Here is a 16,660-nt window from a genome sequence, read left to right as displayed (position 1 = left end):
ATCTAGATGATATACATACCGAGCTTGCTTTTTTTGTCCGATTTAATCTTATTCGTTTCACCTTTTCACTGGCCAGGAGACAGGACCCGGAGTTTATTTGGAAAGAAGGAGAGAGAGGAAAGGAGCCTACTGTTGCATAGTCAATAACATCCTTTTTATCAATGCAATATACAATAGGGACGGCTTGGCCGAGGGACTCATTGAAAATCTCTTCATTATTTCGGGACAAAATCAAGCGTTTATTCTGATCTCAGAAATGATGAAGGATTCTCCTCTCCAGCCGGCTCCCAGCCTCAGATTTCAGAGCTGACAGGGAAAAAAAAAAAAAAAAAAAAAAAAAATTGTGATCACGATACATCAAAGTTGAGGGCTCTTTTTTTTTTTTTCTTTTTTAATGAAAGCAACATCTCTTTACAAAAAATAATAACAATAAAACTTGTGTCATATATTTCATCCCCTATCCCCCCGCAGGTTTTTCCCCCCGATTTCCAATCTGATTATAAACTTTTATGGGAGCGAAGAGGAGGGTAGGGTGTCGAGTTGGAGTGGGGGGGCTGCGATTTGGGTTTGGTGTTGGGCTTGGATTTTTTTACAGTTTGTTTCTTCTTTGTCACACGCAGTCTTTCGACCCGAAGCGAATTTCAGACCTCTGGCAGAAGGGGGAGGCTGCCGGCAAGGCAGGCTGGCGAGAAAGGAGGGACAGAAATTGGAGGAAAAAAAAAAAAAAAAAAAAAAAAAAAAGGAGTTGTTCTCTCCGGTGCGGTTTTCTATTACAAATAAAGAAGGGAAAGGGGAAAAAAAAATTTTTTTGGAAGAAAGAGGTGAGGGGGGATATGAAAGGCCGCAGACGGGCACGCCGGCCCCCCCGGCCCCCCCGGGCTCCCCCGGGCCTCCGGCTCGGTGCCCACTAGATGGCAGCCGGCGCCAGCGATTCCCGCTCCGCGCCGCCGCCGCCGGGGCCGCGGAGAGGAGCGGAGGGGAGCGGAGCGGGGCGACCGCCCCACACCTTCCCCCCACATCCCCAACACCCCCCCACTCCGTGCATCCCTCCCTCCCGCCACCCCGCGCGGAGCAAATCACTTTTGGGGAGGGGTCCCGGTGGAAAGTCTGGGGGGGGGCATTGCGTTGCGCAGGGGGGTTATTGTGACCGTTCGCGTCCCCGTCCCGTTCCCCCCCCCCAAAAAAAAAAAAATTAAAAAAAATTAAAGGGGAGGGGGATGGTGATTTCCCACGCGGGAAGCGCGGAGGGAGGAGGGTGGACGTGTTGGGTGAGGAACGGCGGAGGGGGGGGGCGGTGAGGGACGAGGTGGCAAAAATAGCCCAAAGTGGAATGGGAGCGCGTGGAGATGTAACTGGGCGCGCGGACGTGCGTGCGTGGACGTGTGCGTGTGCAAGGGCGCGGGCACACGCGCGCCGGCCCCTCCGCGCAGCGAGCGCGTTTCCTTCCCCATCGTTAAGACCCCCGGCGTGGCTTTTTGGCAGTTGGAAACGGAGGGAGAAATCCCGATTTCAGACGTGGAGGGGGCGTAAAAAAAAAAAAAAAAAAAAATTAAAATTTTTTTTTAAAAAACCCCACAAAACCCCAAACTACCAACTTTTCACGGGGAGCCCACATCGTCCCCTTTTAACTCCCCCTTTCCGCCTATCGCAATGCATCCCTCTCTGTCGGTGTGTGTGTGAGAGGGGGAGAGAGAGAGAGACCGTAGACGACCCATACTAATCAGGTCTCAAAGTAAATAGCAGCGCAGGGCGATCTCAATGTAAATTGTGCTTGTCAGAAGAATCCCCTCTCCCTCCCTCCCTCTCCCCTCCCTCCCTCACTCCCCCCCTCTCTCCTCCCCTCCCTTCCCCATCCCAGTCAGTAGGTAGCGGAGGAAAAAAAAAAAAAAAAAAAAAGGGGGGGGGGGGAGCGCTGGGGGGGTAACCAATGGAGTGAAGGAGGCTTGGCTAACCTTAGCCTCCCATTTTCTCTCCCCCCAATTCAGGGCTCTGACCAGTCAGTCGCCTTTGATTATCAGTTGCCAGCAGCCCTTCTCTTGGCTCCTTGACACGAGCTCCATATAAGGCAGCGATCTCCATAGAAACGTGTCAGTTTCAATAGTAGTGTCAAAGTTCACTATATACAGACATTCGCGCAGATCCCCCTTTCGGAAACATTGCTCTGCTAGGCTTCCCGTTTAAACGCATTCATTTTTTGGGTCTCTCTCTCTCTCTCTCTCCCTCTCTCTCCCCCTCTCTCTCTCTCCCCTTTCTTGCATATTCTATTAGTTGTGTGCTTTTTTTTTTTTTTTCCCCCTTCATCTCCCTCTTCTCCTTCCTTTTCTTCTTTTTTCCACCCTTCCTCCTTGTGTCTTTCGCTTCATTCCTGCAGGAGAAGAGAAGAAGAGAGAGGTGAAACTAAAAAAAAAAAAAAAAAAAAATTTATCTCGGAAAGAAAGAAAAAAGGGGAAAAAGCAGAGAGAGAGAGACGGGGGAAAAAAAAACCAGCCCGGAGAGAGAGAGAGAGAACGCGTTCACATCTTAATACCGTTATTATTTTGACCATTCTTGCCTATTTTTTTATTTTGGGGGAGGGCTTCGCTTCTGGCTGATGAGTTTTTACCCGAAATACTTTTTTTAGGCAAACAAACAAAAAAAAAAGAGAACCTTTTTGGGGGCGATTTGCACCGATTTTTTTTTTATTTTTTTTATTTTTTTTTTTTCCTCGCAACCGGCATCGTGCGCTCTCACAGGAGGAGAAGAAGAAGGAAGGGGCAAGAAAGAGGAAAAGAAGAGGATTTATTTACCCGACCTACTTTGGATCTCTCTTTTTCCTGCGCGTGTCATTATTATTCCCGTTCTCTATTTTTACACTTCGCCGTGAATTCGTCTCCTCTGCGAATTTAGTCACATCCGATTTTTTTTTTTTTGCGAATTTTTTTTCCCTCTTTTTTTTTTTTTTTAAAAAAAAAAAAAAAAGGAGAGAGAGAGCGCGAGCGAGCGAGAGAGACAGAGAGCGAGAGAGAGCAGCTCGGGAGAGAAAGAGCAGCGACCGGCAACCTCCTCCTCCTCCTCCTCCTCCTCCGCCGCCGCGACAGGAGATCAAACTGCCTCAGCTCCCCGCCCGCCTCCGCCGCGCTCCCCGGCTCCGCCGCCCTGAATGGCTGACGGCGCCCTGCCCTGGACCTGGCCCCCGGACACCTCCATGCCCTGATCGCCGGCGGACGGCTCCTCTCTCCACCTCCCGCCTCCCCGAGACCCCGCACCGGCACCGGCGGCAGCACCGGCGGCTGCAGCGGCAGCGGGAGCAGCCTCCGCGGGAGCAGCCTCCGCGGGAGCGGCGGCGGCGGCCGGGCCCCGGCGGCGGCGAGCGGCGAGCGGCGACCTCCTCCTCCTCTTCCTTCCCCTCCTCCTCCTCCTCCTCCTCCTCCTCCTCCTCCTCCTCCCTCTCCTCCTCCTCCTCCTCCTCGGCGGCGCCGCGGCTTCCTCTATGCCTGCGCATCCTCCGCGCTCGTAGCGCCCGGACCGCGTGTGCCTGTGCCCGTGCGTGTGTGCGTGTGCGCGAGTGGGGAAGCCGCCGTGTGCCGGGCGTGTGCGCGCGTGTGTCTGCCTGCGTGTGCGTGTCCGGCGTGTTACTCCTCCTGAATGCCTCTCCCGACCGCCTTGTTTGCCGTTTCTGATTTTGCAACTTGAAGTGGCGGCGGGGGGGGGGGGGGAGGGCGAGGAGAGGCGGCGAGAGCCGGGGAGAGCGGGAGCAGAGGGGGGAAGCGGCCAGGCGGGGGTATTTTAAAGAGGGGGGGCAGCGCAGGAAAGGGAAGGGAAGGGAAGAGAGGAAGAGGAAAGGGGGGGGGAAAGAGAGAGAGAGAGAGGGAGAGAGGGAGAAAATCCTCCGTCGCCCCCTCCCCCTCCCTAAAAAAAAAAAAAAAAAAATTAGCGAGAGCGCGAGCGAGAGGAGGGGGACTCGCGGCGAAAAATAAATAAAATAAAGAAAACGGCAGGAGCGGCTCCAGCCGGCGGCGGCAGCAGGGCAGCGGCGGCAGCCGAGGCGGAGGCAGGCGGCAGGCAGGGTCCCCTCGCTCCCCGCTCGCCCCCGGCGCCCGGCCGGCCGCCTCCCCCCCGCCCCCCGCCTCTCTCCCCGGCAGCCCGCAGCGAGACGCGCCGCTCCCCAGCACTTTTTTGGGCCCGAGATATGGCAATGGTAGTTAGCAGCTGGCGAGATCCGCAGGAAGACGTGGCCGGGGGCAACCCGAGCGGCCCCAACCCCGCCGCGGCGCAGCCGGCCCGGGAGCAGCCCCCCCAGCAACAGGGCGGTTCGGCCGCCCCGCACACCCCGCAGACCCCCAGCCAGCCGGGACCCCCCTCCACGCCGGGCACGGCCGGGGACAAGGGAGCGGGCCAGCAGGGCTCGGGGCAGAGCCAGCAGCACATCGAGTGCGTGGTGTGCGGGGACAAATCCAGCGGCAAGCACTACGGCCAGTTCACCTGCGAGGGCTGCAAAAGTTTCTTCAAGAGGAGCGTCCGCAGGAACTTAACTTACACATGCCGCGCCAACAGGAACTGTCCCATCGACCAGCACCACCGCAACCAGTGCCAGTACTGCCGCCTCAAGAAGTGCCTCAAAGTGGGCATGAGGCGGGAAGGTGAATATTTCTTCCCTACTCTATATGCTTATGTCGCTCCCCTCTCTCCCCGCGGCTCCGCAGGCGCGTTGCGTGTGGCGAGGGCTTCTCCGTCTTGTCTTGTGTCTGCCGGGGGCATACGCGCACACACGCGCACCTACACGCGCGTACATACATCTCTCTCTATATATATATATACACGCGCGCACACGCGCGGCGTGCATACACACACACACTCTCTCTCTCCCTCTCTCTATATATATATATATGTACGGCTCTCCGTGGCGATCTCTATTTCCATGCACATGTCAATCTCCCCCTCTGCCTGCACTCCATCTGGCAGCTTTGCGCCAGGTTTTGTTGTTATTGTGGATGGTGGTGGTTTGGTGGTGTTTTCTTTCTTGGTTTTTTTTTTTGTTGTTTCCCCCCCCCCCCCCCCCCCCTTCTTCTGTTTTGTTTTTTGGGTTTGTTTTTTTTTTTTTGGCTTTTTCTCGGTTTGTGCCTCCTGCCCTCCTCCCGCTCCTCCCCACACACCCACCCCCCCCACCCCCCCTTTTCCCCGGCAGCGCCGCTCTCGCCCCTTCCCCGCTCATTGTGCCGAGAATTTATTCTTATTCATTTATCATTATTACTATTATCATTACGGCCGCTCGCTAAATATTTATCATTTCGCCGCTCTCCCCGCTCCTGCGCGTGTGTGTGCGTGCGCGCGTGTGTGTGTTTGGATGTGGTTTTGTCTATTGTTGGCATGAGACCGGGGGGTGGGGGGAGAGATACATCTCTCTCCCGTACGAGATGTGCTTCCATTCAGCTTCCTTTCCCCCCCCCTCACCCACCCCCCCCTTCCGCCCCATCATTTCTTTTTAAACCCGCAACACTTCTCGGTAGATCCATTTCCCAGCCTCATTTTTCCCCGAAAGAAAGATGAAAGACGTGTAAGTAGGGAAGAAAAGAGGAAAGGGGGTGAAAAAGAGGAAAGGGAAAAAAAAGAGGGGGAAATGTGCTACTGTATCTCTGCTTCCCTGTGCTTCCCGGTGCCCCGGAGTGTGCTTCTGTGCGAGATTTGGCCTTGTTTTCACTCCATGCGTTCAAAGGAAAGTTTGTGACTGAACCGGGTTTCTGTACTTCTGTCATTTCACTCTTTTTTTTTTTTTTTTTTTTTTTAGCACGCTGCTCATTTTATTTCTTCATCAAACTCCACCCTCTCCTTAAAGCCTGCATACAAATTGCGATTTATAACCTATTTACCGGTCCTTCTCATTTTAGCAGAATCCGCAGCCTGCATCTGGCAGCGGGCTCCACACCATTTCTAACTGCTCTGCTCTTTATTTATTATTTTTTTTCCCTCCTCCTTTCCAAGAGTCGCTGTGGTTTTCCTTGCGTTCAGGCTCATTCTCGCGTAGGAAGATTTCCTGCCCTCCTTTCTCCTCGAAACGTATTTTCTCGGCTTACAGTTAAAGTTTACCCTGTGACTGTCGTTAAAGATGTCTTAGAGTCACATCAGCGAAACAGTCAATTTTGCGGAGCGGGGATTACTACTGCCTTAATTGGTTTTAAAATTATATTTTATATGCCACAAGAAAAGGAATGAAACTGCTCCAGATCTGAAAGACCTCGCAAATATGACGACTTCATTGGTAGCTTCAGGGGCTGTTGGTAGGCGTCTGGGAGAGAGGTGGGGGGAAGGAAAAAAAAAAAAAAAAAAAAAAAGGAAGGAGGAGGGAAAAAAAAAAAACACAAACAAGTTAGAATTGTGCTCGCAGTTAATTGAAAAATAACTGCCAAGTTTACAAGCAGATTGAAGTGGGAGAGAGGTGGGCTGGAGGGCAGCAGGAGAGAAGTCCGGCCCGGGAGGCGAGGAGGGCTGGGTGGGGAAGAAAAGAGAAAGTTGAGAAAATGTGGCACGCCGGAAAGATGAGTGATCTCTGTGTGCGTGTGTGTGCCAGCGAGCGTGTGCGGGTGTGCGTGTGCGTGTCTGTGTGTGCAGGGAGCAAGCCTGAGTAGCCGTATCTTCCCCTGAAGTTACCTTTGTTTACATGGCATGCGGCTGCAAACGCTGGCACTGATGGAGTAAAACACGCACACGCACACACACACACACACTAAAAAAAAAAAAAAAAACAAAAAAAAAACTTTGGTCAGCTTTCGGGACTCGAGGCATGCTTACGCTCTGTGTGGAGATGGTTAATGAATCCAGTGTTTTTGCAGTTGCAAGCTTGTGCATTCACTGTGCAACGCTGACTGCAGGCTTTTGCAGTGGCAACAGCGCACCAAAGATATTAATTACACCGTCCCCTTTTTTTTCCTTCCACGAATGTTTGGCTATTGTAAGTTCGGACCTTTTTGTTTTATTTCCCCCCTTCCCTTGATAATATTTAATCTTTCTCTTCCTTTTAGCAGGGAGAACTTTGCTGGGCGGGGGAGGGGGGGGGGTCCTCTATGGAAAGCTGGTTCTGTGTAATAAAGTTAGCAGTGGGGAGCTGGGGGGCTGCGACCTGTTCCAGCTTGAAGGGTAACGACGCGGTATTTTTGAAGAATACGGACGCATTTGTTTTTATGAATTATTTTTATTTTTTTATTTTTTTTAAAAAAGCGACACAGCAGTTCAGTTGTAAATCTCAGTGCTACCAGGGCAATCGGCTGGGATCCACAACAGAGCTTGGCTATATTTTTAACAGCTGGCTGTGATTTTTAACCCCACTTTCTCACCACCCGGAGGATTTCCTTGATTTTTTTTTTTTAATTTTTTTTTTTTTTTACGTGCGGGGCTGCCTTTTGTTGCAAGAGGGGAGGGGGGCCGGGGGTGGGGGGGTGGTGGTGGTGTGTGTGTGCGGATTTGTCTTGTTTGCCTTGGCTTTTTTTTTTTTTTTTTTTTTCCTTCTTTCTTTCTTTTTAATCTGTGTTTATTTTGTGAAGCCTGTCTGCGCTGGGGGCGGTGGGGGGGCGCGCTTGGCTGCCGCTGGGCTGGGGCTGCCTGAGCAGGGGTCGGGGGCCGATGCCGGGGCCGGGGCCGGGCGGGGGGGGCGATGCAGGTCAGCTGCAGCTGCCCGGCTCCGCATGCCTCTGTCTGTCCGTGCCTGTGCGTGTGCCGGGGGCGAGGAAGGGGGGGTGGGGGGGGTGGCTGGGGAGGGGGGGGGGGGGGTTGGGGAAAAGAAAAAAAAAAGGGAAAAAAAAAAAAAAAAGCAAGCGCCCGGCATTGTCTCCGTCTGGCTGGCAGCGCCGCCGGGGCGATGCCTGCGAGCCTCCTGGATGCACATTTCCTCTCCTTCTCTCCTTCTTTTTGTCAGCGGTTCAGCGAGGAAGGATGCCGCCCACCCAGCCCAACCCCGGCCAGTACGCCCTGACCAACGGCGACCCCCTGAACGGGCACTGCTATCTCTCGGGATACATCTCCCTGCTGCTGCGGGCCGAGCCCTACCCCACCTCCCGCTACGGCAGCCAGTGCATGCAGCCCAACAACATCATGGGCATCGAAAACATCTGCGAGCTGGCCGCCCGCCTGCTCTTCAGCGCCGTCGAGTGGGCCCGCAACATCCCCTTCTTCCCCGACCTGCAGATCACCGACCAGGTGGCCTTGCTGCGGCTCACCTGGAGCGAGCTCTTCGTCCTCAACGCTGCCCAGTGCTCCATGCCCCTCCATGTGGCCCCTCTCCTGGCCGCCGCCGGCCTCCACGCCTCCCCCATGTCGGCCGACCGCGTCGTCGCCTTCATGGACCACATCCGCATCTTCCAGGAGCAGGTGGAGAAGCTGAAGGCGCTGCACGTCGATTCGGCCGAGTACAGCTGCCTGAAAGCCATCGTCCTCTTCACCTCAGGTGAGGGGGGGAAGGGGGAGGGGGAGGGGTGGGGGTGCGCCGAACCAAAAAAAAAAAAAAATTAAAAAAAAATATTAAATGGATTTTTTTTTCCCCCCACAAAGAGGTGGAAGGCCGAGGTAGCGTAGCGCCCGAGGGGGTATGCCCCGGCCCAGGGCTCGACCTCCCCCTCAGCCCCACCGAGGTTAGCATTTTAACACACACACACATGCCCCCCCCCCCCCCCCCAAAAAAAAACACTAAAAAAATATATACATCCCTCAAATTAAGTGGAGGCGGTGGAAACATGCATGTTAACAATTTTTCCCGATGATAGATGGTTCGAATTAACTAGCGGGAAAGTGCATTAGCGTCGCCTTTGAAGTGCTCTGGTCGTAGCCTATAAGAATATAATACGTCTTCTATTATTGTAACCTGCGAGGGAGAAATTTATAAACATCAAAGGCGAACGAGGTGGAGGAAATATAGGAAATGGAAACAAGGCGAGATAAGAGGCCTGGCAGTGTCAATTTTTAATTATTATTCTAATTATCGCCACGATGGGGCTAATTGCCACTTTTTCTGCTTGTTTGTTTTTCCTTCCCACCCCCCCACCCCCCCCCACCCCCCCATCCCCTTGCTCCTCTCTTGTCCCGGTTTCTCCCCCCTTTTCCAAACTGGTCCTCCCAGTTAGCGATATCTAAACAGCTCCGATAAATCTGGCTTAAAACTAGGCCGAGGCAAAAATTAAAAGCATTCCTGAACAAAGATGGCAAATCGCTCAAAGGCCTTGTTTAACAGTAAGCAGTTTATAATCCATCAATATTTGTTGCCTTTCATGCATGAAAAATAGTATTTACATTGTATTAAAATGACTCCGAAATTTGCACAATATTGTAACGTAGCAAATGTAGTATTAATATCGATTTGAACATCAGATAATTTATTTAGACAGGAGTATCTAATTTGTATGCAGGGTGGTCGGAGACGTGTACTGTGACTGCCCCCTTTTACTTCCAGTGCAAATGCAGTCTCGCAGCGTCGGAGGGAATATTTCTTTGCAAAGGATAAAGTGCAGATCTTAAAACAAATGGAAGATTTACTGAATAGCCAGCTCGACATTTTAATGTATTTTATCTTAATAAGTCTTCTTGATGGAAACATGTTTTTCAAAAGTGACAAAGAGACCTGCCGGCATTTATCAGGCTGATTTAACTCCGCAGCCTGCCTGTAGACTCCCAGACTTTCCCTTCCCATTCATTTCAGGGTGCTCATCAATACACAGGGACAGCCGGGAAGAACCCTTCTTTTTTTTTTTTTTTTAACCATCTTTTTTTTTTTTTTTTTGGCCAGACCCAACTTTGAGAGATTCTTCCCAAGCAGGGAGGGGGGCTGGCCTGTGCCTCGGCCCTTCCACCCGCCAAAGGCCCCGGGAAAGAGATTGCCCCAGACGGGGACATACTGGGGGGGGTGGGGGGGGTGTGTGTTTTATTTTTTTCCTCTCTTTCTCCTCTTCCCCATCCCCCCTCCCTCCATCTCCCCCCTTTACCTTCCCCAAACGATCGACCTTGGCTAGAAACGCGGCTTTAGTGTCTTTATAGAGCAGCCCTTCTTTTACATATACTAGCAACAAACGTAATAACTAAACGTTTGCGAGGGGAGAAGCCCCTTCCCACAGTGGAGCGGAGCGTGAGCGGGGTTCGGGAAGGGAACAATAATATTATTTTGGAGCAGGATCGCACGGGGCATCTCAGAAAATGGAAATACAGCTGTCAGGAGTAATCTACCCCTTACCCCCATCCGCACATTTCCACTTTTCACTAAACTTGTTTTGATTGCTTAGCCAGAGGGGAATTCATGGGAAGCCTTTCTCAAAGTCATCCAACTTTTAAACAAACTTTGACTGATGGAAAAGACATTTTTAGGCATATTGTCCAAAGTCCTTCGCTAAGGACTAAGTATTTAAAGCTGGCATGGGTTTCTCCTGTTGTGGTTTTTACATTCGGGCTCCGGATAGCGTGTATTTAATCCGTAAAATTCTGGACACCGTCCAACGACTGGGTCGTGACCCAGAACCTGCTCCTTTCTTGCCTCTTTTTTTTTTTTTTTTTTTTCCTTTTTTCCCTTCCCCTTTTTTCCTCCTCCTTCCCCCCCCCCCCCCAAAAAAAAACCAAACCCCACACAACAACTTTAAGGTTATTAATTCCTGCACCTACGTTTTCCTCGTCATAAATAAACGTTTCCAGGAAGGGACAGAGCCAGACAACATAAATCCAATAAATCTATTTGCAGCGCAATAAGAACTTTGATTTCTAGTTAGATGCCAGCTGATTACATCTATATTTTCTGAACACTAAACTCTTCTGAATGCGTAACATGAAATACATTCCCGCCACTACAAAGGGGAAGGCTGGAGTGTGCTGAACGGTAATGGTTATTTATTTACATAATTTCTTTTCCATAGACTGCAGGAAGAAATATAGAGCTTTCCCTTATTGACACACTGCCATATAAAAAAGTGAGGCACACGCAGGATTTCCACATTAGCCCACTTTCGGAGATGGAATAATAATTCGCCTCCACTAAACACGGATTGCATTATTTCTGCCACGGATCGCACCTCTCTGGACTCTGTAACCTAACCGAGCTGCGCATCCCTTAATTATTATTATTTTTAATCCCGTTCTGAGGGGAGAGCTAAGCCTTCCCCACCGCCACCTTGAAGGATGTGGAGTAAAACCCGAGTAAAGGCATATGCCTGGCCGTTGAAAATAATTGAAGCTCAGTAGATATTATCGGTATGAAAAAATCCTGAGGGTTTGGAGGTGTAAGGCAAAACCCAAGGCTTTTTTTTTTTTTTTTTTTTTTCCTTCTAAAAACACACACACGCACTCGCACACCCTCCCCAGGCTGCCGCCCTTCCAGCGAGCAACTTCCCCGTCCACATTGTCCAGTGACCTGCAGTTATAGGTGCGCTTACCGTAAATATCTGATAAATATTTTACTAACCTTAAGGGTATGACATATGGGGCATAAAGAAGAAAAAGCCCTGCTAGGGTGTCAGTAAGACCCTTTCATATTGCATTGTTTGGAAGTTGAATAGGATCCTAATGCATAATGGGCAGATAATGCATGTAAAATAGCAAGATATATGTAAATATGGAGTGTGATTTGTGGCAATCAACATATGAACAGGCCTGTGGTTTTGATATATATTGCAAACAAGAACAGGCCCGAGCTTTTGATAGATGTATATGTTGCAACCCGGTGCTTTAGATGTTACAAAATATCGTTGCATTAAAGGTACAGTATGGATTAGCAGAGCAGGCTGGCTCAGATAATTGTCTATCTGAGGGACGCCAAGTCCGCAGCGCAGGTCAAAGGTTCTCCCCCTCAGAAGTTCCTGAATTATGGCTTGTTTTATTTGTATTTTCGCTCGAGGCCATAGTATTGTAGATGAAGGTGTTCGGAAATCTTTGTAAAGCCAGTTCTTGATGCGGGAAGACTTAAACTTCAAAAATGCAGTTGCGACAGATTTTTTTTTTATTTTTTTATTCTTTTTTTTGGGGGGGGGGGGGGGGCCTTTGAATAATTTGTTGTGTCTTTCCAGAGTCGTAATTCTACATTCACAATTTTGTAATGTCCTTTTGGGGGCCATTAACATGCATTAATTCATATACGGATCTATATATTAGCAAAGTCTGGCTTTGATCTGCCTTAAACCGCACTGCCAGCTGACTGCCTCCCTCTGATCCCGTTTTTTTTCTAAAAAAAAAATATTTATTATTAATCTCCGAAACAATGTGGATGGTTTCAACCGCCCGGACACAGCCACCACTTTTCCACCACCCGAGTTTCCCCCGCCAGTCCCTCAACAAGCGCCCGGCGCACAATTACACCCTGTTTTGGGTTATGCCTCCACAGAGATAGCGCTGGCGGGCGTGTAAACGCATCTCTACCTCTCCTCCTGCGCCTCTGCGCGCACGTACGCGCAGGGTAACGCGCGTAGGTACAGATGGATGGATGTGAAGGGTTGGGGCGCGTCTGCCCAGGTCTTGTCACCCCGCAAGGTGCCAGGGGTACGTTTCGGGCCCTACAGGGAGGGACTCACGTTTAGGCTAGGCTCACCCGCTTGCCGCCGTTCCCAGCTTTGTGTCTGAGAGCAGCAGGCGCCGGCTCAGCGCAAGCCCGGACTAACCCAGCCGTTTTCCAACGGGTTTGTGGCACAGCCCGCAAAAACGTGGCCAATTTGCCGTCGCTGACGGCGGGGCAGGGACAGAGGGGGGACCCCCTTCCTTCCCCCCCCACCCCACCCCCCCCCGCCCCCAAGCCCGGCATCCCCCGGCCGGCTGCCTGCCGCTGCCTCCCTCTGATGCGCAGCCATGTCAACAAACTCCCTCTGCGAGTGCGCGCCTCTGCTTTTTTATCTCTCTCTTTTTTTTTTTTAAATCATTATGATTATTTTCCCCAACACCCCTCTTTTTCCTCCCCCCCGACCCGTCCTCAGTGTGGTTTAACAGGGACTGATCCCGGTTTTCCACACCCCGGCCAAGGGCATCCTGCAGCCGGGACCGCGCTCCCGGTGCCGAGTGTCCGGGCTGGGTGTGTGATGGAGGGGAGGGTGGGGGGGTGGGGAGGAAGCGCGGGGCTGGGTGGGGGGGGGGGTGTCTGTGTGTGTTTGGGGGGGGGGTGTGGGCAGTCCACCGCCCCCCCCCTCCCCACTTCCCCCCGTGGAAGTGCCCACGGGGGCGACGGGTCGCGGGCAGGGTGGCCGTTATCCATTCGGCGGTGGGGTGGATGGGACGGGGCGGGATGGTGGGGGTGCGCCTTTGGGGGTGCCCCCCCATCCCGGCGGCGCTTCTCCGTGCGCTTCCCCGCCACTAACCATCTCCCCCCTCCGCTTCCTCCTCCTCCCTCCTCCTCCTCCTTCACCTCCTCCTCCTCTTCCCCCCCCCCTCCCCTTCTCCTTCCACCTTCCCCACGCCGCCGCCGTTCCGCGGCTGCCTCCGCGGGCGCGGTACGGCGGGCAGACGCCTGCGGCCTGTCGGATGCTGCGCACATCGAGAGCTTGCAGGAGAAGTCGCAGTGCGCGCTGGAGGAGTACGTGCGGAGCCAGTACCCCAACCAGCCCAGCCGCTTCGGGAAGCTGCTGCTGCGGCTGCCCTCGCTGCGCACCGTCTCCTCCTCGGTCATCGAGCAGCTCTTCTTCGTCCGCTTGGTAGGTAAAACCCCCATCGAAACCCTCATCAGGGATATGCTACTGTCGGGGAGCAGCTTCAACTGGCCTTACATGTCCATCCAGTGCTCCTAGAGCCCGGCCCGCAGCCCCGGCAGAGACGCGGCGGAGCGGCGGAGGCGGGAGCGCTCGCACCGAGGGGCAGTCGGGGTGCGGGGGGGGGGCCCGGGAGGCGGACACTGAACAAAAGAAAGGGCCGAGTAGGAGCAGAGGAGTGGCCGTGGTGGGGAGAAGGACGGACCTCGCGTCCGTCGTGGAGGTGGTGGTGTTTCGCTTTTTCTTTTTTTTTTTTTTTCCGCTTTTTTTTTTTTTTTTTTTCCGGAGAGGAGGAAGCAGAATAAATAATAATAATAAAAGAGACAAAAAAAGCAAAAAAAAATATAAAAAAACCCATAAAAACAAAAAAAATATGAGTATTGAGGGGATATTAATCAAACCTGAAGGGGATACTGGATCTTCCAGGATTTATTGTGGACTGTTGTTGATATATGCTGTACAGTAACAAACAAAACAAAACGCGTTGAAACTGAACTGAACCTTGTGTAGAGTGAAAAAAAACCAACAAGCAAGCAAGCAAACAAACAAACAACAAAAAATTCCACGCGCAAACACCTACCACGAGCATTGTTACTCATTTTGTAAAATATTAGTCTTTATTTTCATTTTTTGTAAAACTTAAAACATCGTATGCGCATAAAGGAAAAAAAAAAAAAAAGGAACGAGAATTAGGGGAAAATAACATTTTCCAAATAATTATAAAAAAAAATTGTCCTGTGTCTATGTATCTATATCTGTTTTGTATTTTTTTCTGGTTCCAAACCAGGTTTCCTGTGATTCTATACTAATAATTTTTGATATAACCCTTTGCTTCTTATAATGAGTGCGATATATGTTGTCGAAGCTGTTCTTCAAGAATTAAAATTGAAGTGAGAATTTAAACAAAAATAAAAGAATTTAGCAAAAAAAAATCAACTTATCACCCCACAACCCATGAGTCTTGTTGCTTGAAACATGCCAACAGTTCACAAAAAAAAAAAAAAAAAAAGAAAAAAACCAACAACAACAAACACAAGAAAAAAACAAACCAACAAACAGAAGATCTCCCTGGCATTTTAACTCCTCTACTGGCGTTGAAAGGGAGAACTTTAAAAAAATACTTGTGAGGGGTAACCAAGTTGTGTAAACCACGTGACGCTCCAAAACTGACTTGACTGTGCAAGTTTAGGGCTGAGCTGTCGAGGCCTAGGGAGAGGGAGCGGGTGGCACGGCGCCATGCCATAGGTGACCTCACCTCGCCGAGACTGGGCAGTAGACCCTCTGCCAAGGTCAGCCTTGTCACGCTGGCCTACCCTTTTTTTGGGAAGCGCCTTTTCCCTTCGGCTGGCGTTCCTGCCGGGTTCACACCTTGCTGCTCGCTCTTAGGTGCCACAGTCGTGGATTGAAGGTCACCGTATGCCGCCCTCGCCGTGTGCGCGGCTGCAGGCCATACCACAGCCATGCTTGTGGCAGGCATGGTGGCTTTCTGCTTTTGGGGGTGGTGGGGGTTTTTGGGGGTGGTTTTTTTTTGGTTTTTTTTTTTTTTTGCTTCTTCTCTCTTCTTTTCCACCCCAAGGACTCGCAGACTCTGGCGTGTGCTCCGGCCCGCGCCTCGCGCTCGCTGTCAGCCGAAGCGTCCCTCTCGCTCTTTCTCCCGACTCCAGTCGCTGCGCGTGGAGGGTTATTCCCAGCCCATTAATATAGAAATCCAACCCGGATGCTTGCTCGTTGGGTGGCGAGCCAGTGCGTTTCGTGGGTGCTCATGGGCCACGGCCGCGCACGAATCACGGGCTGTGGGCCCCCCACGTGCCACAACCGCCCACCGTGGGGGCCTGAGCTCTGTGCCAAAAGCCCTGCTTCTTGGTTTTGGCTCGTCCCTTTTTCGCAAAGAAAATTAAAAATCGTTTCTGTAATGGAGCTCCTTTGAAGGTAAAGGCTTCACAATGCTTCTAGCTGGTGGTGCAGATCTCTGTAACAGCTTTCAGTGCATTAATGTTTTATAGGATCTGAGACGGAGCTGTAAGAACACATACTACCAAGGGAGCTCTTTCTTAACGTATTAATAAAGCTCGATCCTTAAAAATAACATTCCCCCCCTCACGCAGACACCTTCCGTGCCCTCCAAACAAGCCTGGATGAGGCAGGCTTTTCAGTTTGTGGAGTCATGGGCAATGTTTTCCTTTTAATTTGCTGTCCTCCATACTCTCCTTCTCTCTCCCTCTCCCTCTCCCTCTCTCTCTCTCTCCTTTTTTTTTTTTTTTTTTTTTTTTTTGCATTAACAAGATCCTTCAATCCAACCCGCTTGGGGTTTTTAATATTCTAGGCGCAGCAGATCCGAGGCGAGAGCAGCTCTATACAGTAGGCACTTATAGCTGGATAATCAACATTGCGGGCAGATCCTCTATGGGGGTCGAGCCCATTTCAGGACGGAGAAGAGGCCTGTATTCATAGGTGCTGTGTGGGGGGAGTGGATGATTTCAGACCTGGGCGCACAAGGACGGGAATTAGACAGACAGACAGACACCCTTTTCTCACTCGCATGGACGCTGCATAGGCGACAGCTTTGTTCCTCGCCCTGGTCACCTTCCCCGGGGCAGAGGGGGTCCAGCAGCCCCTCCGGGCTGCCAGCGGGGAGTGAGCGGGGGGATCCTCAGCCCCGGGAGGTGCTGAAGAAGCTCTTCAGCATCGCTTTTTGGTGGGATGGGTGACTGGGGAGCCAGCTGGATTAGCAGTTAAAAACAGAAGCAAACAAACAAATAAACAAACAAACAAAAAAAAAAAAACAACAAAAAAATCCACAAAACAGAAAAAAAAAGCCAAAAAAAACACAAAACAGCAAAAAAAAACCAACAAAAAAAAAATAAACCAAACAAATGGGGATATCGGAAGAGAAAGACAGGTCTCGGTTTCTTCCAATGAGATGTAAATATATTCATTACAGTGTTATCCCACTGATGAAAACAGATAAACTTTTTCGTAGGTCAGAAACGTATTTT

The 16,660-nt window shown here is 51.2% G+C and overlaps 1 protein-coding gene across 3 annotated transcripts; it reads left to right on the top strand.

Annotated features, from left to right (window-relative positions):
* The first annotated feature begins 3,820 nt into the window (after positions 1 to 3,820).
* Positions 3,821 to 13,842, top strand: NR2F1 (nuclear receptor subfamily 2 group F member 1). Of its 3 annotated transcripts, none has more exons than XM_074856045.1 (4): positions 3,821 to 4,619; positions 7,886 to 8,413; positions 13,423 to 13,610; positions 13,695 to 13,777. In XM_074856045.1, the coding sequence occupies exons 1-4, from the start codon at positions 4,169 to 4,171 to the stop codon at positions 13,701 to 13,703; spliced, it is 1,176 nt and encodes a 391-aa protein (XP_074712146.1). In that variant the 5' UTR covers positions 3,821 to 4,168; the 3' UTR covers positions 13,704 to 13,777. The 3 variants fall into 3 exon arrangements, with proteins under 3 accessions (XP_074712146.1, XP_074712145.1, XP_074712147.1); XM_074856046.1 differs by adding an exon at positions 6,807 to 6,925 and having other exon boundaries at positions 4,385 to 4,619; positions 13,423 to 13,842; XM_074856044.1 differs by having other exon boundaries at positions 3,824 to 4,619; positions 13,423 to 13,842.
* Positions 13,843 to 16,660: the final 2,818 nt, after the last annotated feature.

Source organism: Strix uralensis, chromosome Z (genome assembly GCF_047716275.1).
Source record: "Strix uralensis isolate ZFMK-TIS-50842 chromosome Z, bStrUra1, whole genome shotgun sequence".
In the NCBI taxonomy this organism is placed as follows: Eukaryota; Metazoa; Chordata; class Aves; order Strigiformes; family Strigidae; genus Strix; species Strix uralensis.
The sequence above is the reverse complement of the archived record's forward strand: the minus strand, read 5'-3'. Positions and strand labels throughout refer to the sequence as shown.